The sequence below is a fragment of the Zeus faber genome (genome assembly GCF_960531495.2).
Source record: "Zeus faber genome assembly, chromosome: 18".
Lineage (NCBI taxonomy): Eukaryota > Metazoa > Chordata > Actinopteri > Zeiformes > Zeidae > Zeus > Zeus faber.
In genome coordinates this window covers 17,685,001-17,712,924 of record NC_137210.1, presented here as the reverse complement: position 1 = coordinate 17,712,924, position 27,924 = coordinate 17,685,001, and the positions used below count along the sequence as shown (strand labels likewise).

At 43.0% G+C, this 27,924-nt stretch overlaps 1 protein-coding gene across 1 annotated transcript; it reads right to left on the bottom strand.

Annotated features, from left to right (window-relative positions):
- Positions 1 to 948: 948 nt before the first annotated feature.
- On the bottom strand, positions 949 to 27,924 carry fign (fidgetin; the record flags this gene model as incomplete). Its single annotated transcript, XM_080019420.1, has 2 exons — positions 27,839 to 27,924; positions 949 to 3,185 (listed from the first exon to the last, which is right to left on the bottom strand). Exons 1-2 carry the CDS (start codon positions 27,861 to 27,863, stop codon positions 949 to 951), a joined length of 2,262 nt encoding a protein of 753 aa, XP_079875546.1. The 5' UTR covers positions 27,864 to 27,924.

Sequence of the window (27,924 nt, the reverse complement as noted above, 5' to 3'; positions counted from 1 at the left end):
GGTACGGTAGCCTTCCGCGGATTTGAAATGCAAATTCAAAAAGCCAAGCCCGATGCTCTGCAGTGTTTCACACAATCTTTTGAGGTACTGTACATATCACAATCACTTTCCTGAGTTTTTTTTTTTTAAGAGCATAACAAGAAACAATGGTACTTTTATTTTTTACATTTGAGTCAAACAATGTAATTACTATTGTAAACAAAAGTAATTAAATCGCCTTTTTTTTTTGTTTATTCTTTTCAATTAATATCTTGGAAAGTGTGATTTGATTGATTTTGGAATTTCATTGACATTGGAGAGACTCGTGTGGCAACCAAATTCACCAAACGTGTTAACTTGTTTTTTTGTAGAAAAAAAAAGAATATTCATGGTATTGTAATACAATATTTTTGCACATACATAAAATTTTTGTAATAGTGAAGCCTAAACTAAAATGATGTCATAAAATTTAATTTAGATTAACAACGCCACAGCAGTTCACAGATACCACTAAACAGACACAGCTGTAATATATTGTTCTCATGGAAAGAGGAAAGCACATTTCTGTCTGATTTTAAAGCTTTTTTATATTAGCACATCACCAATGAAGATTGTGACGCAAAAAAATAAAAAATAAAATACAAAATAAAAGAGCACCAACTCAGGCACTTGATAGAAACCAAATCTCAATAACAGCAGAATGATATATATGTATATATATACAAACAAATAAGGGGGTCCATCCTCTTTATAAGTGAAAGAAAATTAACCTCAGCTATATAATAAGAATTCTCAAGATGCAATGTTCTTACTGCTGCTGCCGAAAAACCTGTCTGTTCTGTGACGTCTTTCCTGAACAATTATCTGATTTGATCTCTGTACTCGTTTCACTGACAGAGAAACACTGAATTTTGTTGCCTTTTACTATATTTGCACATTGAGTGATGTGGGTTTTTTTTTTGTTTTTTTTCATTGACTACAACCAAACATTTTATTCCACTCAGTGTACATATCAAGTTCTTTTTGTGATATGCTGGGCTGGAATTTACAAAACACATTGTCAAAGTCTTGGTAGGACACGGGTCTCATCTGGCTCGGGTGGAGGGCGGAGAGGTCAGGACCGGGGATGCTGTGCAGAGGAGCCACCACAGCCTCCTGACACAGCTGGGCTACATCCAGTCCCGAAAAGCCCTCCGTCCTCTGGACCAGCAGCGACATCTCCTTGTCGCTGAGACAGTAGTTGTGCTGGGAGAGCAGCTGACTGATTATCTGGTGCCGCGCTGTGCCGTCGGGCAGGGGGATGAGGAGGCGCTTGGTGAAGTACCTCCTCAGGGAATCCGGGATCTCTTCGGGCTTATTGGTGGAGCAAACCACCAAAACACGGTCCAGCGCAGAGTTCAGGATGCTGTCGAGCTGCATGAGCAGCTCGCTCTTCAGGCGGTTCACGGGGCTGTCGTCGCCGAGCTGGGCTGAGAGCAGAACGTCCACCTCGCTGATGAACACCACCGCCGGCTGGCGGCAACGGGCCACGAGAAATGAAGCCTGGATTATCTTGTCCCCTTCCCCCAGCCATTTGGTCACCAGGGCCGAGCTGTTGAGCCGCAGGAAGGCCGCCCCCAATTGGTTTGCTATGCAGCGGCCCAGCAGAGTCCTGCCGGTTCCCTGAGGTCCAAACAGAAGGAGGCTGCGAGGTAACGTTGCTAGTCCACTAAACATGTCTGGCCTTAAAATGGGCCAGAGTATCTCCTCTTTAATGGCTTCCTTGGCCATATCCAGGCCCGCGATGTCACTCCAGTCCACCGGAGGGCCCTGCTGAAGGATTTCTGTGGTGACCATCTCGACCAGGTTGGCGTCGCTGTTCTTCAGCTGCTCCTCCGCAGCGTGGCTGGATGAGGTAGCCGTGCCGATGTCAGGCCCCGTTAAGGAATGGGAGAGGTGCTGCCGGTGCTCTTCGCTTTGCTCGATGGGTGATCCAAACTTTCCATAGGATTCACCTGATCTGAGATCACTGACGGAGCCTTTGGTTGATCCATAGGATGGAGGAGAGAGTGCTCTGCCAGAGTGAATGTTAAATTTTCTCTGCTGATCAGAAGGTATTGGCTGCTTTGTGGGCTTAAATGCTAAAGATGATGCATCAGCACTTCTGTCAAAGCCATTCCCCCTGTTTGAGTCTGAAACGCTGCTGTCTGGTATTCTGTACATAGGGCTCTGTGAAGAGCGCTGTTGGTTATAGGTGAAATTACCATAACTAGAGTCCATGTCTCCATGCCCAGTCATGTAGAAAGCTTTTCTTTTTAATGAGTTGGCCGTGCTGCCATTCAAAGGTGTTGGTGCAATTGGTGTATGATTATGGGACTGGTAGGTGTAGCCAGGCAGCGTGGAGGGAGGGAGGGGCGTAGGGGCTGCGATACCAGACGGCAGATAGGCGGAGGGAGGCGGGGCTCCCCCGGGACTATAGCCAGGGGCAACAGCAGTCTGAGGGGGATACCCTGTCGGAGGATAATTGTAGTTGGAAAGGTTTGGAGAGCCGGCGTTGTAGCTGGGCACTAAGGTCGGGGGAGGCGGCGGGGGTGCGGGCGGTGGTTGTAATAGCCCAACGCTGTGCAAGGGGGAAGGGTGTGGGGAGGTGAGGGCCGGGGTGGTCTGCCCGCTGTAGCTAGAATGCAGGTAGGAGCCATTGTAGCTGGCGCTATATTCCTGAGAGGGGAGACCCGAGTGGAGGCTGGTAGCTGTGTGGCTCCCACAGTTGCTGCTGGAATAACTGGGCTCAGACAGACTGCTCGCCACCCCCGGGGAGCTTCCAATGCTAGCAGACACATCTGTAGGGGGCAGGGCAGCTGTCATTCCAGCTTTGCTCACAGATATAACATCTGGAGCACAGTTCATTGGGTAAATCCCCTCCTGCCAGGACTCACTCTCTGACTTTCGTCCGTTCATGAGTCCGGCGGTGCCGTCGGAGTATGAACACAGCAGGGCTCTTTCATTTGGGCCTTCGAGGATCCCAGAGTACTTCTCGGCGTATTTCTTCAGCAGGTTGGAGGCCGTCAACGCGGAGATGTCATCATTTGCCCAAGCGTACTGGTATGTGCGCTGTAAGTGCCCCCGGTAGGCCTCCACTTTGTGTGCCGGCGAGCGTGTGGTGGATGAGATGTCAAAGTGCTGTTCTGCCCATTGTGTGTGCTCTGGCGTCCACTGCATCTTTAGGCCTAGAATTCCACAAAAAAAAACAGAAATGTGTCAGCGCAAAATCAAGTTATTTGTCAGTCGGCACTTTATGCATACATGGAATGTTTATTTATGTATGTTTATTTCAGCAAGTTGTTCAGAATGCAGAATTCAAAGAGAACAAAATTTTCTCCTGCTGAAAAAATAAATAGGCTTTTGGTTTTTCCATTTGGAGAGAAAATATTCGAAAGCGTTTCAAATGGAGCTGGTAGTACGGTGTTTCCTTTATAGAACTGTTTTATTCCCCAAAAAATAACGGCAAACATCTCTTCATTCAGAATTAAAAAAATCATTTTCCGTTGCACGGCGCTGGTCCGGAACACCTTGGTGCGTGGCTTTTTTTTTTTTTTGCAGTTTGAGCAGTTTCAAAAGCCCGAGATTTCAACGCAATTCCCTGGAGGGGGACTGCAACGCCCATGACGCACCTGCCGGCGCTGCGGCAAGGAGGCAGCGGCACGATACGCAGGTTGCGCCGGAGACGGGAGTAACGGTTTATCTGGAGGTGTGAAGGCTACTCTCCAACGTGCAGAAGTATTGTGCATCTTTTGGAATAAAGCCTTTCTCTAGCGCGTAGAGCCGCGCTAGAGAGAGTATTATCATTGTGCAATGGGAATGGGACAAGGACTTCGAACAACCAACTCCAAATGCCATGAGGTGGCTGGTCGGCTCATTTCCAGTCACTAAAATAGCTCTCTATTTAATAACATTTATTTGTAAAGCGCATTTAATACACAGCATGCTCAGCTCAAAGAGTTTCCCATTGATAGAAGGCGATTCAATAATCATAATATTAATAACGACAACACTTATAATAATACATAATAAAATAATTTAAAAAAAAAGGAGGAAATAAGTTACTTAAAAAATATATACAAATAAATGTTACAAAATATGGATAAGCAAAATGATCGTCTCAAACTAAACCGGAAATCGAACAGCACTAAAAAAAAAAAAAAAAAAAAAAGACAACCCCACTAATTGCTCCTCTGATGGAAATCTAAATTGCAAAGGAGCTGCCACGCCATCTGACTGAAGCCAAGGTCACATGTCGTCACTTGACAGGGATTTTCGTTTTTCTTCCTTTCTTTTTTGGGGGGGGGGCGGCGTGGGGGAGGGAGGCACACAGTGATATAATGGTTTAATGCCTCCTCCCGTACGACGGAGCCCACGTCGGCGGCGGCCAACACCTGGTTAGCGGCGTATTAATCCACCCGGCGCTTGGCGGAGTGACACCGACATGGCGGGTCAGTCCATAATCCAACGCTCATCGGAGGCGCTTGAGACACTTTCAAATCTGCTTGGGAGCAGCACGGCAAAGCAATCTCCTCGGCAGCGCTCGGCTGCTTTCATCAGACCGAGCCCCTTCAGCCCGGCGTGAATTACAACAAGCACGGCGCTGTCTGCAGCCAGCAAAACACGCTTCGCTTGTCTTCCCTCTCCCTTTTTCCTCATAACCTCTCTCTCTCTCTCTCTCGCTCTGTCTTTGGTGCATCATCGCCTGAAGGTTTTTAACGGGACAATGCAATCAATTTAAGGCCAAGTCGCAAATATGGTCTTACATGCGGCGTGGGATTATCAGAAAATTGTGTACATATCCCCCTGAAGAATATAGGACTTTTAAGGGGATCAGAGCTTGAAAACAATCACCGATAGTCTGTACGGGCGTGAAATTAACCGATAAAACAGCGAAACTTTCCCCGCGCGTTGCAACAGCAGCCCGTGTCTTGGATAACTAGCTGTTGCAACACTACGGATAATGCTCTTGTAGCTTAGGTCCCAATTGCGGGATTTAGGCAATAAACAGCCGGTGTCCAGCGGCGGATTATGGAGCGCCGCGTTTGCCTGGAAACAGCCTGGATTCCCTCCTGACTTTCTTCCCCGCCGCTCGCCCAGACACCAGGAGCTAATTAGCGGGATGATGCTGCGCTAATTGTGTTAATTTACAAGGTTTTAGTCAAAAAGATCCGTGCTGCGGCTCACACGCTTGTCAGCCACCCAAGCTAATGATGAAGAAAAAGGAAAGAAAAATGAAAAAAAAAAAAAAAAAAACAGAGAGACAGAAAGGAAAAGCCCACGGCAAAAAGCCCTGGCAGCCTCTGGAACATGGCAGCCGCACCAAGTCTTCTAATCATCGGGAAGAAAAGGGAGACAACGGGGGAAACAAATGTCAGAACGGCGGCGGAGTAAATGGAGAGAGGGAAAAAAAAAGAAGAAGAGGGGCTTTGAGACGGTACGCAGCATAATTGTTTAAAATGATCGTGTCGAGAGAGAGAGAGAGAGAGATGTGGCTACGCCTCGATAACCCCCGTGAATTCCAAATTGCCAAAAGTCTCCCCAAATCAATTTGACCGCTGCTTTAACCCTCTGTGTGCATCTACATCCACTGTAGTGGGTGTTGTGTTTGCGTGCATAGGTGTGTGTGTCTTTTTGGCGAGGGTGACCACACGAAACCAAAGCAACCAAACCCGGAAAGTGTACCGGGGGGGGGTGACTGAGAGAGTGTCCCTGTTGTGCACGGCGATTTTTTTGTTTTGTTTTATAAGGGAACGGAGAGGCACGGGGACGCGCAGCGGAGTAGGAAACCCTGGCCCTACACCCACACACCCACACACCCACCCACACACACCCCCCCCCACACACACACACACACACACACACACACACACACACACGAAAGCACACAATTCACAGCCAGCGAGTGGGCGTGTTGATGATGCCGCCCACTTCTCCGGTGGGGTCTTCGTGCACTCTCTTTTTTGCTTGCGTCTATACAGTATATCGCACCAGTGAGCGCTAAAAAACAAGTATAACATTATCATTATTTTAATTGTGCTTAAAACCAGGATCATTTAGTGTTTTACGGATAGGTACTCACAGCTCGAAACTGTGTCGTACAGTGACCGTAGTTTAAATAGAACCTTACTTCCACCACAGAAATACTTCATATTTTAACCTCTTCATCTGCCTAATTGTCTTGAAATAGCTTGCTTTTTCTCACTACATTTCTCACAAACATTTACTAACTATTTACACAAAAGAGAAAGATAAATCCGCGTCGGCTTTTGGCTCCAAATTGCCGACTGCGCCCTCCTCTCCTGGTGTCGAAACCTTCTAATTGGCTCCATTCTCTCAAACGACACCTTGGTCAATAACAAAAAAAATAATAATAAATAAAAAAGGGTGCTCAGCCCCCTCCGTATGAATCTTCTATTACTGTTAATCCTCTCGGAACAATTCGCCACTTTAGACAAATCAGAGGAGCGCTCATCGCAAAGTGTACTTGAGATCTTGGAGCGGCAGATGCTTTGTGAAATTGAAACCGTCCGAGACGAGAGGATTAGATAAATACTGCTCTGCCAACCAAAAAAAAAAAAAAAAAAAAAAAAAAAGAAGAAGAAAAAAATCAACTCCAAGCTCCTGATGGAGACCGTTGTGGAGACAGGATAACACTCAAGAATAAAAGCCGCTCACACACCTCTTCAAACTACTAGTCATTGACGGAGGGAATAACAATAATAAACGCGCTATAATATCCAATTATGAATACCTGGAACTGAGCAGCACGCATGACGGCAAACTGGGATGGATTCTATGTTCTCTCTGTGTCACAACATTAATTAAAATGTCACTAAAAAGTGTTGCATTCAAATTAAGGGATGGGAAACATTCTGAATTAACCCTACATTACAGGAATTGAATATGCAATTAATATATGCAATAATATTTTATATAATGTATGATGTCATGCTGTCATCTGTGTCAATACAAAATATCTACTGGTAGTATAAATAAATAGCAATACTATTTACTATATAATACTAATATAAAAAAATATTCACTGTGTAGAGGGAGGGAGGGGAATAATCAGAAATGTGTTGTAAAGGAGGTGGGATTTTTTCTAAGTCCCCTTTTTGCATGAATCCTAATCCCTCGGGGGCTCTCTCTCTCTCTCTCTCTCTCTCTCTCATATTTGCAATATCTATGTAGAGACATATATATACATATATACACACATACATATATAAAAGTAAGATATAGACAAAGATGTGAAACCCAATACACGCAGCTTGATGTATGTATTGCCACTCAAACACTTGTTACACCCGCCCACACGCCCACACACACACACACACACACACACACACACACACACACACACACACACACACACACACACACACACACACACACACACCCATTGTGCATCAGCATAATGATCTTCTACTTGTTGTATCACGTGGAAACATCCTCCATTATTTGACCTCCGTGGAAATTCAAACCACCAACAGGTTTTTCCTTTTGTCTCTGTGTTTGAAACGGTGTAATTACGGAGCGATCCATTAGCGGAATGTTTTCGACATCGCCCGAGGCATTTTAGCTCAAATTCCGCTGATTGGCCACTCAAAAAAAAAAAAAAAAAAAAAAAAAAAAGCCCTTTGTGTTGGTCAACTTTCTGTGAGACGCAAGCTTTGATAAGACCCATCTCATTTTAATGAAGAAAAGGTCCGTACATCTGATTGGAAGTCAGTTGGTGATCAATCGAGGATCAATCTGTGATCGTCAGGCCGAATTAAATTAGTGGAAAAAATAAAAAAATAAAAAAACCTTCTTCCCGCCGCGCTACTGTGTTATTTCGGAGGAAACAGCGGCCGGATTTGACAATGCGATGCCATCACTCGGTGTTTTAAATTCCTGCCCGGGCGATCGGGGTGGATGAAACAGAGATGCTGACCTTTTTTTTTTTTTTTTTTTTTTGGAGTGGGGGAGGCGGGGAGAGGGGGGGCGGGGGGCTTTTAATCTGGGAAGACCGGGCCGTATTTAAAGCAAACAGCGCCGGGGCCTCCGCTCTGTCCGTCCAATTTCCCAGCGCGTAAATTGGACAGAGGCTCGCACAATTCTCTATTCATTACTGTGCTGCTGAAAGGAAGCACAGAGGTGGCCGAGCCGTTTTCCTTTCCTCTTTCTGTGTGTGCGTGTGCGTGTGCGTGTGTGTGTGTGCGTGTGTGTCTGTGTCTGTAAGAGAGAGAGAGGGGGGGGGGGGGAGAGGAGGAACAAAATGCCTTCCAGAAGGATTCCCAGACTTGTGGCTCGGGGGGAGGGGACGGCCGGACGACGGCGGTGGCGGCGGCGTAATTGAAACGTGGCCTAATCAAACTCATTACCATTTCCGCCAATTTGCACCTCCAAAGATGCTTATTAGGTAACTGTGTTTAATAAGCTGCTCTTTGGAAAACTAACTGTAATGAGCTCTTTAAAGTCAGACTCGGGCGTGATTACGCGCTGGAAGTGTTGTGCCACGCCGCAGCAGACCGCCGGGTTTAGTCGCGGCACAATGTCATAATTAAGCCGCACACACTCTGCAGTTCGCGGCGCACAATGGCGCAGCTGAGACGGGGAGACGCGCCGAAAAATATTTATAATTACTGATCATTACAGCCCCAGGATTTTCATCTGCGGATATAAACATAATTACGGGAGCTTTTGCTTTTATTCCGGCGTGCGCAGGCGGAGCACTCTGTGTGACAAGCGTGCAAATAGCGCAGACGGACAGTAATTAAGTTTATAAATAAAAACAAGCTCATAGTCATATTCAAATCCACCGGCGATATTCCGGGTGTGTGTGAGTGTGTGTGTGTGCGCGCGTGTGCGTAAGGGGGGCGGGGTGGGCGAGGCCAATCCAATAAAATGTTGCACTGTTGAGCTACGGTCACGGCCCGCGGAGCCTCATTCATCTCACATATCAAGTTAAGAGCGTTTAAACCCAATTTGGAGCTTGGCGTGGCGCTAATTCCGGCGGATCTTTCCACTGTTTAACCCCCTCGTTTGGGAAAAGACATGGCGTCCTCCGTCACCGTCTTTTCCAGGGGGTGGCGGCGGCGGTCAGATCGGCGGTGCGCTTCACGCCCCGCCCGCCCACGGCAGACACAGTTTGGATTTGAAGCCGATCCCACGCCAATCCGGAGCTAAAAAGGTGCAGCGTGAGTGTGGGCCGCGCACGCACTCATCCCCGCCGTAATTCACCTGTCAGTCAAGTGTTCCACTTCCTGTGACAGGGTCTCTCTCTCTCTCTCGCTCTCTCGCTCTCTCTCTCTGATCACAGTAATATTCGGGATTGTCCACACGGCCGGCGGTGACAGCACTGTAATCATTTCAATCTGGTAAACATGGATTATTTGTTTAAGAGCACCTCCTCGCCTCTGAGCCGTAACGCCGCTCGCCCGGCTCTGGCTCCTGAACACGCCGCGCATCGCGTGGAAAAACTGCAATTTTCCCCCAAATCACGTATTTTGTGGAACAGCTTAACGCTCAGCAAAAAACTCCACCCCCAAACAACCACAATATCTCAGATCATTCAGAAATGTGTTGTCTTTTTTTCTTTATTTGGATCTAAAGCTTTTATATATATATATATATGTATATATATATATTTTTTATATATATATATAAAAGCTTTAGTTTATATATATATATATATATATATATATGTATATATATATTTTTTTATATATATATATAAAAGCTTTAGATCCAAATATTCAATACAGATAATTATGTGGATGGTATGTACTATATATATTTCAACCTTTAGTGTTTGCTGAACATGCCTGAAGTGCAGTGCATCATTAAGTGCCTTATATCATGTGAAGCTGCTGTTTATTTCCTTCGTTTTCTTTTATTCATTTTAAGCTTGCACTTACTGTATTGACTCACTTGCCGTGTGAGTGAGTCATTTCCAATCCACTCACTTCATCGCCATTCTCCTCTTTTTTAGAAATACTGCATCTTTCACGAGCCAAACCTCTGTATGTGATCTCACCCTGTGCCTTCTTAGATTAAACGCAGATTATTTTAACTATACAAGATGCATTAAAGCCGCATATAAGTTACATACAGACGTGATGGGTTCATCTTATATAGGTCAATTTTTTTGCATGACATTGTCCATTCCCTATCATAGATTAAAGAGTGAATTTAACCCTAACCCTTGTTTTATCACGTAACTATGTTATTTTTTTAATCACACTTTCTGCTCCTCACTAAACTCACTTTATCGACAAGATTTTGGGTCCAATTCTATTTGTTTTATCAATGTAAAAGGACCATTATTTACAGAGTGTCATTTCTCATCTTCATACTATTCCTTACTCCTTTGCAAAATATCAGCGGTTATGTAGATACACATTTTTAACTTAATGATTTGTACCATAAGAGTTAAGACCACAGCTGTTACATTACATTACATTACATAACATTAAATCACCTGATCGCAATAATTTGAGCGCATCACAATCTTTTGGTGAAATTGTCAAATCCCACTGTCGAGTTTTAATCCAAATCTCAGGGGACTTTTAAACCAATGTTAGAAGTGTTGCAATAAATAAAATGGTGAGTTTGCATTTGGACACTGCATCAGGATACTGGCAACATCAACAAAAGAGACTATTCAATAAATAGTTAATCGCAATAATTTGTATGACAATCGCTAACTAAAATGTTCTGATTATGACAGTTTTAAATTAGACATAGAATGCATTTTCTTCACACTGGTTAGTTAGATAGCGTGGGTGCTGGTTAGATGCCACTTTTACGGAAGCTGCCTAAGGGCACCTGTGTTTCTGTTCTGAAGAAAAAGCATGAATCCTTATGGAATAAAATATAATATAAATATAATATATCATAACCTCGTATAACCGTACACACAGCTCTTGCTCAGCCTGCTGCTACAGGAAATAGATGGACAGAGCTTGTGGTATCCATGCAGAGTAAATTGGGATATATCTTTCTTCCACAACTGTTCAACAGGAGATGATCCAAAACATTGATGAATACTGATAACGAACTTAAATGATGCCATTCTAAAGCGCACAACGAAAAACACGTTTTTATTTTGGCGCGAAGGAGCGGAATGCTAAATCAAACATTAACTCAACATTAACATTTTTTCGTCTTAAATAAGCGTTTGTGTCTAAATTAAAACTCCTACACTCTGCTGGCAGGAAGCCAAACCCACGGAGCGCTGGAGGATCTGAATAATTCATAACTACACGCCGTAATGAGACGATGTAAATGTTCACACTCAACCCAGTGATAAAATATATAAATCTGCGTAAAAAATGTTTGCAGTTGTATTAAAACTATCAGTGTGATATTCATGGCTTTATTAGTGGCTCATTTTATTATGTGATTTTTATATATTTGATATATTTCTGCATGGCTGGCGGTGTGCGCGCTGCATGGATGCTCTTCCAGCAGCGAATCCACGGTGACATCTGAACCACAGACAGTATAATAATAACATATTGATTCCCCACATGTAAACAAACTCACTGGAGCTTTCAGGCTGCAAACAGCCTGATCGGCCATTCAGCGCTGAATAAAGGCCAATATTTTAAGCTGTGCAAAAGATGGATATGGTTTTGAATTTAAATGTAACACAGAAAATGAATTAAGCATAATAATAAAATAAACCAAAAAAGATATCAGTAAAATATAAATAATAAATAAACAAATATATTAATAAATAAATACAATAAAATACGATTGAATAAATAAAAAATAAAACAAAATAAATTAAAATCACTTCACGAGGTATAGGTATGTATTTTCATATTTTTTTAAAAATTTAAAAATTTTGAGACAGAGCAAATCTCCTATATTATGTTAAACTACAATGGCCTTTTCAGCGATAATGATGATAAATTAAACTGTAGGGGAAAAAAAAGAAAAGAAACAAGAGTCCCACATTTCAAATTTCCTCATGTAATACAGTAAATCATGAGGTTGAGAGTTTTTCGGAGCCATCATGGCTCTGTCTCAGTGATGCTTATTAAACCATGACTCTTGTGGCCGAGAGGCCCCCAAGGCAAAGTCTTCCATTACCACCCTAAGTACTCGAGAGCGAAATTCACCCAGAAACTAAATGAACAGTCATCCACGGCACAAGCAGAATTTATCCACTGAATAAAAGTATGACAATTACGCCAGAGTAGCTTCCACAGACTCCCGCATAATACCCCACGAGTGCTCGGGTGTTGGTTAAAAAGGAACGGCGGCCATTGAACTCGCATTTTTGCAGCTTGGTTTTAAAACTTGTCCACCCGTGTACAGTAGAACAGAGCTGAAGGATAGATACTCCACCTCTCCGGGGATCACTTACACACTCCAAAAGAGGAGAGGAGGAGGACTGTGACCTTACCACAAGAAGGCTCATTGACCAAAAAACCCTCTACTCCAGAACCTGCCCTAGCGCAGGCGCTCCCCAAAGTCCTGCTCCCCCTAACGGGTTCCGGCGAGGGGGAGCAGCACACCGGGTAAGGGGAGACATTTTCGGATTGGATTCCACACTCTTATCACACTCGCCACTTATCTGATTTTAACTGCGAGGCGCTGGTTTAATGGCGCCGGGAGGCGGTGGACTGATTTACAAACCAATAGGCCAAGCCCCATTGGAAATTAACAGATTATCTTGTTCACTGGTCCGATTCACAACTGTGATTACTTTACACTTCCAACCATTAGACTTTACAGCCTTTACAGCAGCTCGTGAAAGAGATGATCTCCGCTCATAATAACATTTGTCCTCGGATTGCCACTGTTTGGTGTCGTACACAAGACCAGTGTCAGCCAGTGGGAGAGTTTTTCCGACCGATCCAACCTTTCACACGAACAAGGGAGCTAGTAAACATCTCCAAAACGAGGGTCGTTGTACAGTCATTATACGGCTTTCCGTACCTTGATTTCCTGGGGTATTTCCATCCATCTGAGTTTGGATAGAAATGGGGGCGCGGTCAGGGGCTTGAATGGGAGGAGGTTCAAAACGCTACTGCCAACACAATATTTCAACGCTGTTTCAGAAAGCTTTGCAGGGTACGAACGCCTCTGCCGCTTTTGCTCGGGGACAAAACGCGTTCTTTGTTCTTATGGGAGAAAAAGTTTGACCCTGGCCTGATTTTCCCGAAAGGGGATTGGCTGTGTACGGCGTACGCCAGCTCGCCTTGGAGACAAAGGGCCACGACAAAGAATTCAAAATAATGAAACAAACAAATACAAAGGTTTTATTTGGAGAATGGAAGGCAAACTTTACATGACTGTAGGACAGACGTGGACCACTTGGAAATTTGGAGAGATAATTCTAAGTACAAGGAAAATTGACGATGGCCGCTCCGAAATCGCTGGTGCGAGTGCGAGCCACTCAAGAAAGAATCGGTCGTTACAAGTGGCTGATGACGGAGTGTGTGTTGGAGGATTTGGAATGTCAATGGGAGGATGCCATAAAAAACTGACAATGATTGGTCTCCTTCACTCCAGCGTCCTTGATAAGCGATAACGGTCCCACCACGTGAGCAAAAGAGTTGTGGCAAAGTCCATTAATCTTTGCAACAACTCTCCCTCGAGTTGTTCCCTGTCCCCTCTAAGCTCTGTGGCCGTGCGCGTACAACGTCTGCACACAGTCAGAAAGTCCGTTGGCTGGTTAGAACCAGGGCCGATGCAGTGGTTTGTTGCGTGTAAAACTTGCATAAAAAGAAGCATTTATATCGTGTTCTCGAATTCACTGGTTTTTTCATTAATTAACCCGAAACATGTCAGCAGTTGCGGACCCCCCCCCCCCCAAAAAAAATGGTTAGCTCCGAAAAAAGTTCAATTGGCCCTGGAGCGGTTCAGTGGAACAGCCCTCTGAGTTGGTTCGCATAACAGTCGATTCATTTTTGTGCTCGTCGTCGAAAAACTCGTCCGAGGTCGAAGTGAAACGTGAATGTTGTTCTGATTTCAAAATATGTTTTTCAAATTAAAATACAGCGATACATTTGCTTTGATGACACAGTGATCGCGTGGCGTCCTTAGTGCCAGGGCGGCACCGTGACATGTACGGTGCATTCACTGTACGGTCGGAGACCGGTGTTTGGATCGCAGGACAGAATCCATAACAATTCGTCTTGCTTAATTCTGAGAAAGTCGAAAATGACTTAAGGCCAAATCCCTCCCCTCCCTTTGGTCTCTACAGACGCCGTGGCAATACTACATAAATTACTGCAAAGTCATCCTCTTTAAGCCGTGACGGGTCTCACCGAGTACCTGGATTGAATCCTTTATCCCGGGCTGCAGAAAGGCCGGCCAAGCTTTTGGTTGAAGTTTCCCAAAATTATTTCTAATACAACAAAAAAAATATTTAATTCTTTCCTCCCATTTCAAAATTCCACTATATATGTTCTTTTTTTTGTTGTTGTTGTTTTGGACCAATGCGATGCACGGATACTCGTCCTGAACAGTGGGAGAGAATTTGGGGTTAGTTTGGGGTCATTAGGAGATAATGATTGACATATAGTCAATGCTTTTTCTCCACTGGAAACATTGTTTCCGAAAGGAAGGATGCGTCTGCCAAAAATGCAGAATATAAAGTCACTTTTCTTTCAAATCGGCCCGTGGCATTCCATTTTTTTCACCGGGGTTATAATACTCTGATGTGCTATTTTAGCCTGGCATGTCATATGATACCAGTATCATTACCAATACACCCACATTTATTATGCGGTGCATAGAAAATATTTTGGTCCAACACTAATTGAAATTATCTGCAGCGCCGACCCAAGAAATGTGTCGATGGTCGTCAACAGCTTTCACCCAGAAGCCTTTTCTAGGGATCCATGGGGAGTATCGACTAAAAGCGGTCTCAAGGAAATTCACATCTCCAACACGGGGCCAGACAAAAGGTGAAATGAGACGACGGAGACAATCTGAAGTCAATGTGAAATAGAAATCTCTCAGCCATACTGTAGTAAAGTTACTGAAGTAGCCGAGCCGTAAAAAAAAAAGGGAACTTTTACAAGGAAAGAGCTGTGGAGGAGATCGTTTCGCTCACAGGTTTACAGCTGCTCTGGTGCTATGGTTATTTAATGGTACCGCAGAACTGGCATGCCTGGAAGTCATCATCATTTGATTGTGAATTTAGCTTGGATTTACGCAGGCTGTGACATTTATTTATTAATGCATTTTCTCGAGCGACTTATTGTAATTTCCAAATGCTAGATATGCTAAAATAAACCGTAATATTATCTTCAAAGTCAAAGCTACTAGTTAGGTAGTGAAGCTAAGTCAATTGAGTAAAACTGAATACAAAAGATAAATGCGTTAATCTATCACAACACTCTTCTTTTTCGAGGTCAAAGATAAACATTTTTAAATCCGCCAGAGCAAAATCTTTCCGTGCCCTACAATAAAAACAATCAAATTACAACCCAAACAGACCCAAAAATTCTCACAGTTGTCTCTGCTTGACCTGTCTTGGGTCTAGGTAATTGGGCCCGGGATCGGGGTGGCTGTACGCCTGTTGCTGGTCAGAGCAGGCAACGAGCAACAGGTAAATCACCCATCCCCACACACACAGGGAGAGAGCCTCTGTCATGACATGTGTCCACCTGCTCCCGGCTTGTTCCACCTCGCCCACTCTTTACAATAAACCGGTGTCTGTGTCGGAGGGCCCTGAAAACACCGCTCGGGCGGCGTGCGACAGGCGGAACTGAAACCACACAGGTCTTCTTTGTTCCGGATTTATTAAAAATAAATAATGTTGTGTATTGCCGTCATTAGAATGTTAGCAACAGGACACTGGTGCAGTTAATGTGCGTGGTGCTGTGGAGGGGAGCTAATTGGGGAACGTGGGAGCGTATTTACCAAACACTTTGCACAGGCACTAATGGAACTGTGCTTAAAAGCAGCCGCAGCTGATTAAGCACCCTGCGTGAAGAATAATCCGGTCCCAGTATTAATATGTATTTTGAAGAGAAGAAAATACATTTAACATTTAATCGAAAAATGGGGAGGCAACGTTTCAGATTTTTCAGTTTTAACACTTTGACTTATCCTCAAACTTTTTTTCTTTTTTTTCCTAAATTGCAACACAACAAATAATCCAATCCATCCATGACCTCAGAATATAACATCATAACACACGCAGAGAGGATTTAAAAAGAAGAGAGAGTATTTCACCTGAAACTGATTTAGAACGATCCTGTTTGGGAAAACATGAAGAAAAGAAGAATCTTGCATTAATTGCGTCATTTGGCGCTTCTTTCTGAGGCGGGGAGATCAGCTCCTTTTACGATTATTGTCATTTGATAAGCACCTGTCAGAATGAGTCGTTCAGGTTGTCAAAATGCCCTTCTCCAAATCCCGCCCTATATTAGTGCAGTTGTAATGACGGGAAACTGCTTACAGCTGTGGTTGTAAAATTATTTGGCGACAGTAAAAGAAGATTGCACCTTCTTCTGTTTAAAATGCCACAGTACGGTAACTTTTGAGCAAATATTGTGGCGGCAGCTGTAAACTCTATTCAAAAGTTCAGCCAAAGAAAAGCTTTCTTGATACGCAAATGGAATTCCAACAGAAGTTAACAGCGGCAGTCCAACAAACAAACAAGCCAATAAATCCAGCGCATTTCCTTAAGACATTGAAAAAAAATAAATAAATACAAAAAAAACAAAACCCTAAAAACATGAAGTTGAAGTTAATCCACCCAAAGAAGTTAATTAAGGGGTTATGGGTTAGTTATGAATTATGAATTTAGCTTTTAATGAAATTTGGGACAAAAAGAAATTGTACTCTCATTATCAACGCTCTAAACTCGTAAAAATACAGAACACTCACACACAGACACACACACACAAAAAACAAAAAAAAACAGGACACAAATTAGAACTGAAACACAAAGACACATTGCTAAAAACCCAAGCCAACAATTAAAAGCTCCCATTCCATTAAGCGGACCTCTGTGTGCCGTTCTTAATGCAGTTTGAAGTAATGATTGTTCTGCATTGTGCTGTATTTGCATGTTCAGGGTTCAACCAATTAAAAGCTAATTAATTAGACACAATTCTATTAAGAAACAAATCCAACTCATCAATATACACAACCTGGGGTCACCTATCGCTCAAATGTGAATTGGCTCTTCGTATCCAGAATGGCACAATAGCAATACGACAGCTTATAAAGAAACACGGCGTGGCCGAAGCATATTCAATAGCACAGGAACTCATCAGCGCTCATAGATTTTTTTCTCCGTGGGCAGAGAAAGAAATCAGGATGGACTGATTGTGCTCGTACAGCAAACATTCAAATGATGGATATTATAGGAAGGATAAGTCACAACTCCTCATCTGCCTTCTCCAAACTCCAATTCTCGCCTCTATAGCTTTATATACTATTAAAGTGGGGATCCGTAAGATTATTTTGAGAAAAAATATCATATTTTACACTTTATTTAGCTGGCACTTTCTAACAAACGGAGATTCTATGTATTTGCGTTCCGCATGTGCGTCTCTAGATGCTGCTTCCGTTGTTGGTGAGCAAAGATCGGGACATCCGCAAGCAGTAAAAAGCGGCGGTGATTAATTTAATACAGGAAAGCAGCATAACTAGTTGTGGTTGGCAAACTGTCGATATGGATGAACACTCACAGGAAAAAAAAAAAAAAAAAAAAACAGCACCCGGCAATAAATAAATATCCAGCACCACCTCAAGACACCAAAAAGATTTTAATTAATTAATTTATCAGAAGACGGCGAAACTTTAGAGAAGAGACAGTGAGGTCTGAGAATGAAGGAAGGAGAAGTTGCTGTTTCAAATGGAATTCTGGGACTTGGGGGCAGTGTAGTCATCCACCCAGCGCAACCAACCTCATGGACTGTGACTTTAATTGGACACAATCTGAATTTGTGGTTGATTCCTTACTGAGGTCTTGGTCCCCTGTTTGATCTTCGTCTCATCAACTGATGTTCGTCTATAATTAAATCAGCGTCCTGTCTTTGTGCTTGCGTTGTTTCCAGTGTGTATTAGATCGTGCACTCTTTACTACAGGTCCCTATTTGTAGCAGGATTTTAAATAGAGCATCAAAGCCGATTCGTAGACTGAACAATAACCTTGTCCAGCGCCGGACAAATCTTTCTGGCCGGTACAAAAAAGTCAACAGCCGACAGCAAAACAGTGTAAGTAACATTCCCGCAATAACCTTGTGGGAGGGGTTTTTTTTTGTTTTTTTTTCAAACACTTGAGGTCAACTACGCGAGCAGATCCACATGTGCAGCCCATGGACGGCGCTGCCTGGAATCCACCTCTCCCTCCTGGCCCGGTGACGCTGCACGTTTCTATTTCCAGAGCCAGGGTTGAATTGAGGCTGCGGGGCGTGTAACACTGACCCACATGACCCGTGGACTAGAAAAGCCGCCTGGAGCAAAACAAACAAAAAAAATAATAATAAATAAAACAACAAAATCCTTTGCTCCTTCGCTGATGGCCTTTCAAAGGGAAATAGAAAACCTTTACACTTAGCGTGTGCCTTTTCGTGCCAAATGATTTGCATCCGTCTCGGTCCTATCTTTGACTTGTTGTCAATGTATTCCGGCCTGATGCTCGCGCTCTCTTCTGCTCTCTCTCAGAAGTCTCGAGCGGCGCGAGGGAAGAAGGAAGAAAGAAAGAAAGAAAGGAAGATATAAAGAAAGAAAGAAAGAAAGAAAGGGAGGGGGGGAAAAAAAAGGCAGAAATCTGCTTTACTTCCAGGCGCAGTGTCTACAGGCCGCTTGTCTCCAGTCATCTGTCACTAGTTTACATACACACTGTGACACTTGGTCTCTCCGTGGGAACGCGTTGTCACCGCTCGGCCGCCGGCAGAGGCTGAGTGGGTGCCGGACGGGTCTCCCCCAGGTACCTCTGGGGAACCGCATTAGGGCCCACTGACAGACTGACAGGCTCTCACACACACACGCACACGCGCGCACACACAGAACGACGGACAGACACACACACACACACACACACACACAATCCACCCCTTGTCCAAGCACTCCCTCCTCCCACTGTGTACGAACGAGCCCACATGCTCCCAAGGCATGGAGCGTTTTGCATAGAGCAGTGACTTTGCTCTACATATTTCTCTCTCTCTCTCTCTCTCTCTCAAAATTATTTTTCACCCCTCTAGCCCTCTCCATGCTACATGCATTTTTTTTTTTTTTTGGAATGAATAATGGAAACAACAGAGCTGTGGGCTCATGGGATCCATTTAAAGATGTGGGAGAGGAGATGCAGTCAGAGTTTGGACTGCGGAAACATCATGTGCCAAGTGCATCAATCTGCTATTGTTCTGTATAGAAACGCTGCCTGGATTGGAGATTTTAAGTAGCATGCCGTTAAAACATAAGGAAAGAGAGGAAAAAAAAACAAACATCCAATTTGTATTTAACACTCGGCTCTTATACTGTATTTCCACATTGAAAAAAGCTTTGAACACTCATCCACACTTATTTAATTAGAATGGTTACCCATCATAATAATAAGCTATCTGAAAAGTGATTATCAAAAAAATTGTTTTTTTTCCCTGGTACCACACAAAAACATGAGCAAATTGGCAAATTGCATTTCCTTTCCTACACCAGGAGTTTAACCAGTGTTTATTCTTTTTTTTTTTGTGCAGAGCGTTGATTTGGTATTTCCACCTTGTCTCCCTAGATACACAGGGCAGCGGCGAACACAGGAGCGTGGATGTGGCTCTCCAGCAGCTATTTTTGCCCATGCAAAGTCAACACGACTCCCCGAGGTGGTTTCTTGATAATGAACACAAAAGAAGTGTCAAACCTCATAAAGCTCCGAGATGATACTGAACTCTTGAGCGCTCCTTTTTGTGCTCCTCTTTTTTTTCTTTTTTCTCTAATTTAAATTAATCGAATTCCGTGTGGACTCTCAGAAGAGCTGTCAAATAGGCCACACACAAAACAAGACGTTCAATGACTGTTCATTTATAATGCACAAGTGGGACTCGGGCAGTTACGGGGAAAAATAATACATCTTTGAAAACTCCATTGAATCTGATTACAAAGGAGTTTGAATACTACTGTGATAATATAATTGAATTCGACACCACAATACATTACGTGTAATTTTTGCGGACAGTTTTGGTTATTGTAATACTGTGATATAGTTTAATGTTGTTTTTAAGGCTAGATTAACAGTCAAAATAAAATGCAATATTCTGAACTTCATAGACTATTCGACCTGTTCAAATCAATGGTCATAAAACCCGCGCTACTAATGGTTGTTTCGCAAATATTTCTTGGGTGTAAATATTATGAAAGCGCCAATAGTCACGCTCAAATTAACAATAACGAGGTATCAGTAAAAAAAACAAGTGATAAAACTGTCAATACTGCCGAGCCCTGGTGTCTCCCTATAACATTTTCATGTCGTTACTTCTCAAAAATATATTGTGAATTCATAGCTTACACACAAGACAGACACGGACAAGTTATTATGGAATGGTCAATATTTACGCATTCATCAAAAAAAATAAGTATATATATATTGTGAAATGAAATTTTTGTCAATATTGCCGAGCCCTATAGATTTATGTCAAATCCCGACGACCGACTCCAGGTAAGGAAGGGTTTCTTTTCTATACACACGTCTGAAATCTAAAGCACAGTGCAGCGCGGACGAGCGATACAGAGCGATGGAAGGTAACAACGCCACGCAGCAGCAGCAGCAGCAGCATCATCATCATCATCATCAACAAGAGCGTCGTCCAGCCGTGTGCCGGCCAGCACGCTCACATAACGGCGCCGCCGCGGCCGGCCAGACACCTTAAAACCCCCCTGTGCCAGAACAATGGTCCCTCTCCTCTCCTCCTCTACCCTTTCCTCTCATCTCCCCTCCGCTCATCCCCCCCCCCCCCCACCCCCACCCTTCCCCTCCTCCATAAGCCAGACCCCCAAACGCATCCTCCCGCCGTCCCTGGTACTCAAGGTTCCCTCTCCGCCGGAGCGCTGGCACGCTGCCAACCTGTCAGCCGCTGGAAGTCCGGGGAGGATGGATGAATTAGTGGAATTTAGTGAGGAGCCACCGATAGCCCGCATCTCCTCTGATCATCTTTCTAATTAAGATCTGACTTCCTTTATGCCATCTTCAGAGGAACATCAAAATATCAATTTGAGACAATTAGCAGTCAATGTGACGGCTCTATTAATCATCCCGCGAGGAATTTCCCGAGACAGACAGACGGGGAAAAAAAAAAAAAAAAAAAAAGAAAAGGATACGCAGACAAAACACCGACTTTCATTTTCCAGCCGATCCACGTACACTCCTGAATAATAATGTCTGACTTGATTCACAGACTCGGTCACAAAGCATTAATAATAAAACTATTGCACATAATTGCGAGTATAATGATAAATTAAAATCTTTTTTTTTTTCTTTTTTTGAGGGGCGGGGGTCTACCACAGGCACTGTTCCACGGTAGCAGAGAGAAGACGTTCAGGCAACCAGCGCACGCCTTGTCATAATTTACAAACAGGGACCTTCCAAACATCCAAACATATACCTCAGCGGAGCGAATAAAAATAAGAGGACATTTCAATTAAAAAATCTGGACGGCGACAGAAGTGCATTATCCACTCAAACAACTCGAGCGTTACATTTTTTTTTTATCACCCCCCCCCCCCCCCCCCCCCACCCCCTCCAAAAGTGTGTGTGTGTGGGGGGGGGTGGCAAAATGGTATGTATAAAGGCTCTCAGATGAAGACTTGTTGAATGCGTTTGAGTTCCTTTCAGCTCCTCCTATAACGGTGGCCTCGGTTGCCAGATTAGACAGACGGTGTTTTGTGAGAACACAAGTGGAATTTCAATACAGTAAAATATTGAGTTTTCTCTTGTGAGAGACAGGCCGCTTTCTCACAACTGACTTGCCCAACGGCGTGCAATAAAAACACCTTGGAAGCGGCATAGGGGGGAGAGAAACCCCCCCCCCCCCACACCACCGCTCTCGAAGGTTGCTCAATGATAAGCTGCAGTACTCAAGCGCACAATGACGGACTCAAACAATTTGCCAGTGGCATGTTGGGAAGTTATGAAATTGTAGATTTTTGTGCAGTCCTTGAAAGGTCGGTATTTGCCGCCTCACGATGGAACTCAGGAGAGGGGGCGGGTTTTTACAAAAGTTCTTGGTGAAAGCCCCCGAAATAAAAGACTGCAGACTAATTTAGCCGCGAGCGCATACTGCCGCGAATCTATGCAATTACGGAGGAACACAGCGTTGGAAATGCCGTGTGGCCTTTTCCCAAAACAAGCTCGCTCGTCGAAGACCAAATAATTGGCAAATATTTCCAGGGCTTGAGGAGGCTGCGTTCATCGAGCAAATGTGCATTTTGAGTCACTCGAGAAAACACAAACTGTGTCATATAAATTTCCTGTATTTTACAATGCACCCCGACTGCCAGGAAACACCCTGCCAGAGTTGGAGCAAAAATAAAAAAATAAAAAAAACATTTTAAATCAATTCAATCCAATCTTTGTGGGCATTAGGAATCAAAAAGTTTAGTAACCCTAATTAAAATGTAAACAGCGTAATGAGGACATCAGTGATTTAGGCAAATGTCTCTGTGGCTGCCACTGGGGGTATGATAATTACTGAGGCAAATCTATGAATGCACATGAATCTTCTACATGTCCAGATTAAAAGCCTTAGTGCTAAACCTAGTTTAGGCCACGTGGGGATTGTCTATTCTGGCCGATCCCCAGCCGGCGGTGAGCTGCCTCCCCTCCTTATGAGACACAGGAGATGGAACCACGGCTCCATGTGTGGGGAATGACAAGAACAATGGGTCCACGGAAGAAAAAAGAAAAGGAGAAATGCTCTGAATATATAGTATATATACGTGTGTATTTGAAATGATAAATGGTGTTTTGGTTTGCCAACGTCAAAAAAAAAAATGTGGTTGCTGTGATCTGATTTTTTTCCTTTGGGCAAAATGACCATAAGCTCTAATAGAATGAAGCAAAACAATAGGATATATTACCATATTTGGGACTCTGTGCATTCAGGACATTAAAGAAAAATAATGAGTTTTTTGTATTTTTTTTCGGTAAAAACACATTATATTTAGCTGAAACTGGAGAACGCAAACAGTGATGCTGTTATGGTCACTGATTTTGTCTTTCGCCAAAATGACCATAAGCTCTACACCTATGAAGCATAACAACGGTATATAACCATGTATATTTGCGTTCCGTGAGTTCAGTGCATTAAAGAGGAAAAAAAAAGAAAAAAAATCAGCTGTTTATATACTTGCTAAAAATGAATTATAAACAGGAAAAACAAACAAAAGAAACAGTCAAGGATGCTTGGATGGACACTGTTGCACCATTGCACATGTGATTGCATCGACGGTTGGATGAGCCCACACACACACACACACACACACACACACACACACAGACACACACACACGCACACAGACCAACACACACAGACACACACAGACACACACACAGACACAAAAACAAACAGACCACCTTAAATGATCCCCTCAATATCACAATAACAAAAAACCCACTTGTTAAGAATATGTGTCGATTTAAGCACGAATACACTGCATTTGGTACACACCACGTCAATTTCTATGAGGAAAAAAAATCACATTATAAATATCCATATTATCTTATTTATTTCAAAATGTGTGCGTGCCCGTGTTTTTTCCCCCAATTTTTTTTTTTTCCCTTAAACCGTGAAATGACAGCAGACAACCGACCTAATAAGCGCCGGCATTCTGTACAAATTAGGAGTTGAGAGATAAAGTGAGCGCTGTGCGAGGGAGACGTGTGAAGGGTAAGTACAGGCAATGCCAGACGCACGCGCTGCAGACATCTGGATGCCGTACGCTGTCATCAAAATAAAAATGACCAAAAAAATAAAAAAATTAAATAAAACACACACACACACACACACACACACACACACACAAGTCTGAGCGGAGACAGTCCCTGTGTCTAAATGAGATGGTAGAATGAGGAAGGGGGGCGGGGGGGGTTTGGCGAAGAAAAAAAAAAAAAAAAAGGGGGGGGGGGGGGGGGGGATGTCAAGGATTCCTGGTCCTTCATCTTTGCAGTAGAGCAAACACGTCCCCCAGTATAGACACAGACAGCTGCCTCCACTTCCCAACGCTCAGCAAGTTAGATCAGAAAACACAGCGCTGCTGCCATGAGGGAGACCAAAGAGAGGGAGAGAAAGACAGGGATGTGGACGGAGAGAGAGAGAGAGGGAGGGAGGGGAATAATCAGAAATGTGTTGTAAAGGAGGTGGGATCCTTTTTTTTAAGTCCCCTTTTTGCATGAATCCTAATCCCTCAGGGGCTCTCTCTCTCTCTCTCTCTCTCTCTCTCTCTCTCCCTCCCTCCCTCCCTCTCTCTCTCCTGTCAGATGAAGACAACACTTAACATATTTGCTTTAAGATAACAACGTTTAGCACCGATTTCACAATAATATGGGCGAGGGGAGGGAGGCTTTTTTTTACGTTTTTCATTTTCTTTCCTTTTTTTTTTTTTTTTTGGTGTTGTTGTTGCCGTTTCCTGACAAATGGATCCATCTTGTACACATGAACGTTTCATCAATTCACAGACATCCCAGGGGGTGTTTACACACGCAGCCGAATCCAGATAGGGAGTCGTCACCAGCCCACTTTAATTGTGACCATTAGTGGACGTATGAAATCTGCCAGTCCTCTTCTTGGTGTGCACACACACACACACACACACACACACACACACACACACACACACACGCACACACACGCACGCACCCACACACACAATCCCTCCGGTCACATCTTCAACGACTATCAATTCCAGCCATCACTTACGGCGCTGCAGAACTACACGCTGCCAGGACCCAGAGGGCAGGAGGTGCATCGTTTAGACGAGCGGCGTCGGACGAGACACTCCATCCAAATGAGGATCGGGAACAAATAGATGTCCCTTTAATTCTCCATCGTTTTTGGAATCCGCGTTTCTGGGTTGCATCGGTTCCTAATTGTTATCTATAAGTCCATCCTAACCGGTATATTCTACAGCCAACACCTGCTGACAGTCATCCTCATAGAGAGTCACAACCAGGGTAATTAAGATTAAATAAAGTCTCCTTTGTTTTGCACTTTATGCTATAATTAATCCACATTAAAATTCTAAATAATTATCTCACAATGACTCTACAATCAATACTGATTGATACTTTGTGTTTTAGTGTGTGTGTGGGGGGGGGGGGGATAGGCACTAATAAAATGGCTTATAGTCTATAAAAATAATGTCTCACAATAAATACAATGAAATATTACACACACACACACACACACACACACACACACACACACACACACACACACACACACACACACACACACACACCCATACACACCCATACACACCCACACTCAGCCTTATAATGTAAATGTCTCAAACAGCCTCCACTGACTATCAACTATATCCAGCAGGGAAGGTGTTGAGAGGGTGTGTGCACTTATTCTTTTTTATTTTATTTGATTAAATATGTCAAACATTCACACAAATAGAATCCTCCCTTAACAATGTGTTAGCAGCGGAACGGCGGCAACAGCGCTCTGAACTTTCTAACCCCTCGCGGTGACGTTTAAAAAATCAGAGCTGGCAGTGAGGGAGCGGTGCCACGCAGCCCCTGTCATCACACCCCGACACAGGGAGGATCGGCCTCAGATCGCTGTCGCTAAGTGCCACGTTATTAGAAACAAAGCAGAGCTGTCAACTTCTTTACATGCACGCCGCCGGGAGGGTCCCGGGGTTACCTGAGGAAACGGCAAAAAGAAAGAAAAAAAAAAACAAAAGAAAACAGTAACCCTCTGAACATACACACACACACACACACACACACACACACACACACACATACACATACACACACACAGGCACACGCACCCACACACAGGTGTGAGGATGCACAGCCTCAAAGGGCTCACACTCCACATATAGCCGCACATACAGTAGATAGCACTTAGCGTCGATCACTCATGTAAAAATAAAATAAAAAAATAAAATAAATATCTACAGTAAAGAAAGACCTGGTGTCAATCCATTAATACCACTGCTATAATGCCACTGAAAATAGCAAAGAATGCCACAGTCCATTTCCATGAATAAGAGAGAAGTTATATTTTATCGGGGTTGGAATTCTCAATTGTTGGGACTTATGCAGGGCTCACCTATCACAAATAAATGGAAAAAATAAAAATAAAAATTATAGGGAGCATTTCAGAATGTCTGTAGGCATCTTTTTTTATATATATATATATATATAGACTCTGTAGTTGAGTTTTAGACAATTTCATTATCTACTTAAAATAAACACTAAAAATAAAGTTGTGTGGGTAAGAGTCCAGCACATTTGCAAACAGGGGCAGTAAAAAAAAGTGTCTAAATGTGATAATACATCAAAACCTGGAGAAAAAAACAAAAAACAAATTCAACGTCCACTTCCATCAAAACACATTAAAGCCAAACACTCCAGTATAATGAACGTGGTAGTAATGTACATTTTTTTTTCTGATGGGGGCTTGATGTTGTTGTTGCTGAAGAGCAGTGAAAACATACTTCAGCTTTGTGCTGATGATGTTAATTTCCTCTCAGAGTGAAACATGCAAATGTAATGTGTGGACATCATCAAGCAAATGGCTCTCTCACCGGTTATTTTAAGGATGCATTCTTTGTAAAAAAAAAAAAAAAAAAAAGCAGGGAACTGGAGCACAGTATTTGCTATTATATTTGGTTTTATCAGGGAAGATTTTTATTATGTGTCATAAACTGTAAGATGCTGTTGACTGTGTTACTGGTAAATAATCATTCATGAGATGTGTGTGTGTGTGTGTGTGGGGGGGGGGGGGGTGATAGTAAAAGTCAGCCTGTAAAACTAAAAAAAGCAATAAGGATTTCCCCCCCCCCATGTTTTTTAGTGACACTATCTGCAGCAGTTCAGTTTATTGTCAACTGTTTTCATACTGTAACCAAGAGTGGGTTATAATTACCCTTGTCAAACACCACCTTATTGTATCATACTCATGCTGGAATCTGATATAAGGATAATTATGATGCAACTCTAACAGCTGCATTTAAATCTGACATAAGTCCGTATAAGCCCATTACACAGGAGAGCCTACAGTTAGTGTAAGTATTTTGGAGATTTATAATGTCATGAATTAAAGAGTTATACCTTTGTATATTATTTTTTGTTTCCTTACATTGAAGGTTGTTGCTTTTTTTAAGAATATCATAGAGATCATAACAGAATGTATTTAAAAAGAAAAGCTTTAAATTGCATATCCTATACTTATTGCCATTTTTAGAAATATCTAATACTATTAATTGTAAAGCATGCTAGTTGAAAACATTAATATAAAAGGGAAAATATATTCTCCCATGGACTGACTCAAATCTGTTATTTTGGTCAACTGGATGATAACCTTTGCAAGTGCATGCAAAAAGATGTAATGTGAAAGTAAAAGTTGAACTGTGACATATAGATTATCAAATCAAAAAGTACCAAAAAACATTATAATTATATTACACGTCACAATATGTGGCAATCATAACAAAATGCTGCTTTTAGATGCACAATATATGACACGGACAATTCAAACAAAACAATCCACACGCAGGAAGTCCTGGACAGTATATGCATTAATACTATTTTCAGTGCATTTCAAATAAGCTTTTGCAGTTAAACCCGTGCATGCAACATGACGAACACACTCTAAATAGAAATAACACCAACATGTAAATAGTAATTGCAAAATGAACATACCATAAATACTGGTGCTAGTGATCATGTCTTCCAAGCCTAAAAACAAGAGGAGAGGGGAAACAGCAGAAAACAGCGGGATTTTCACG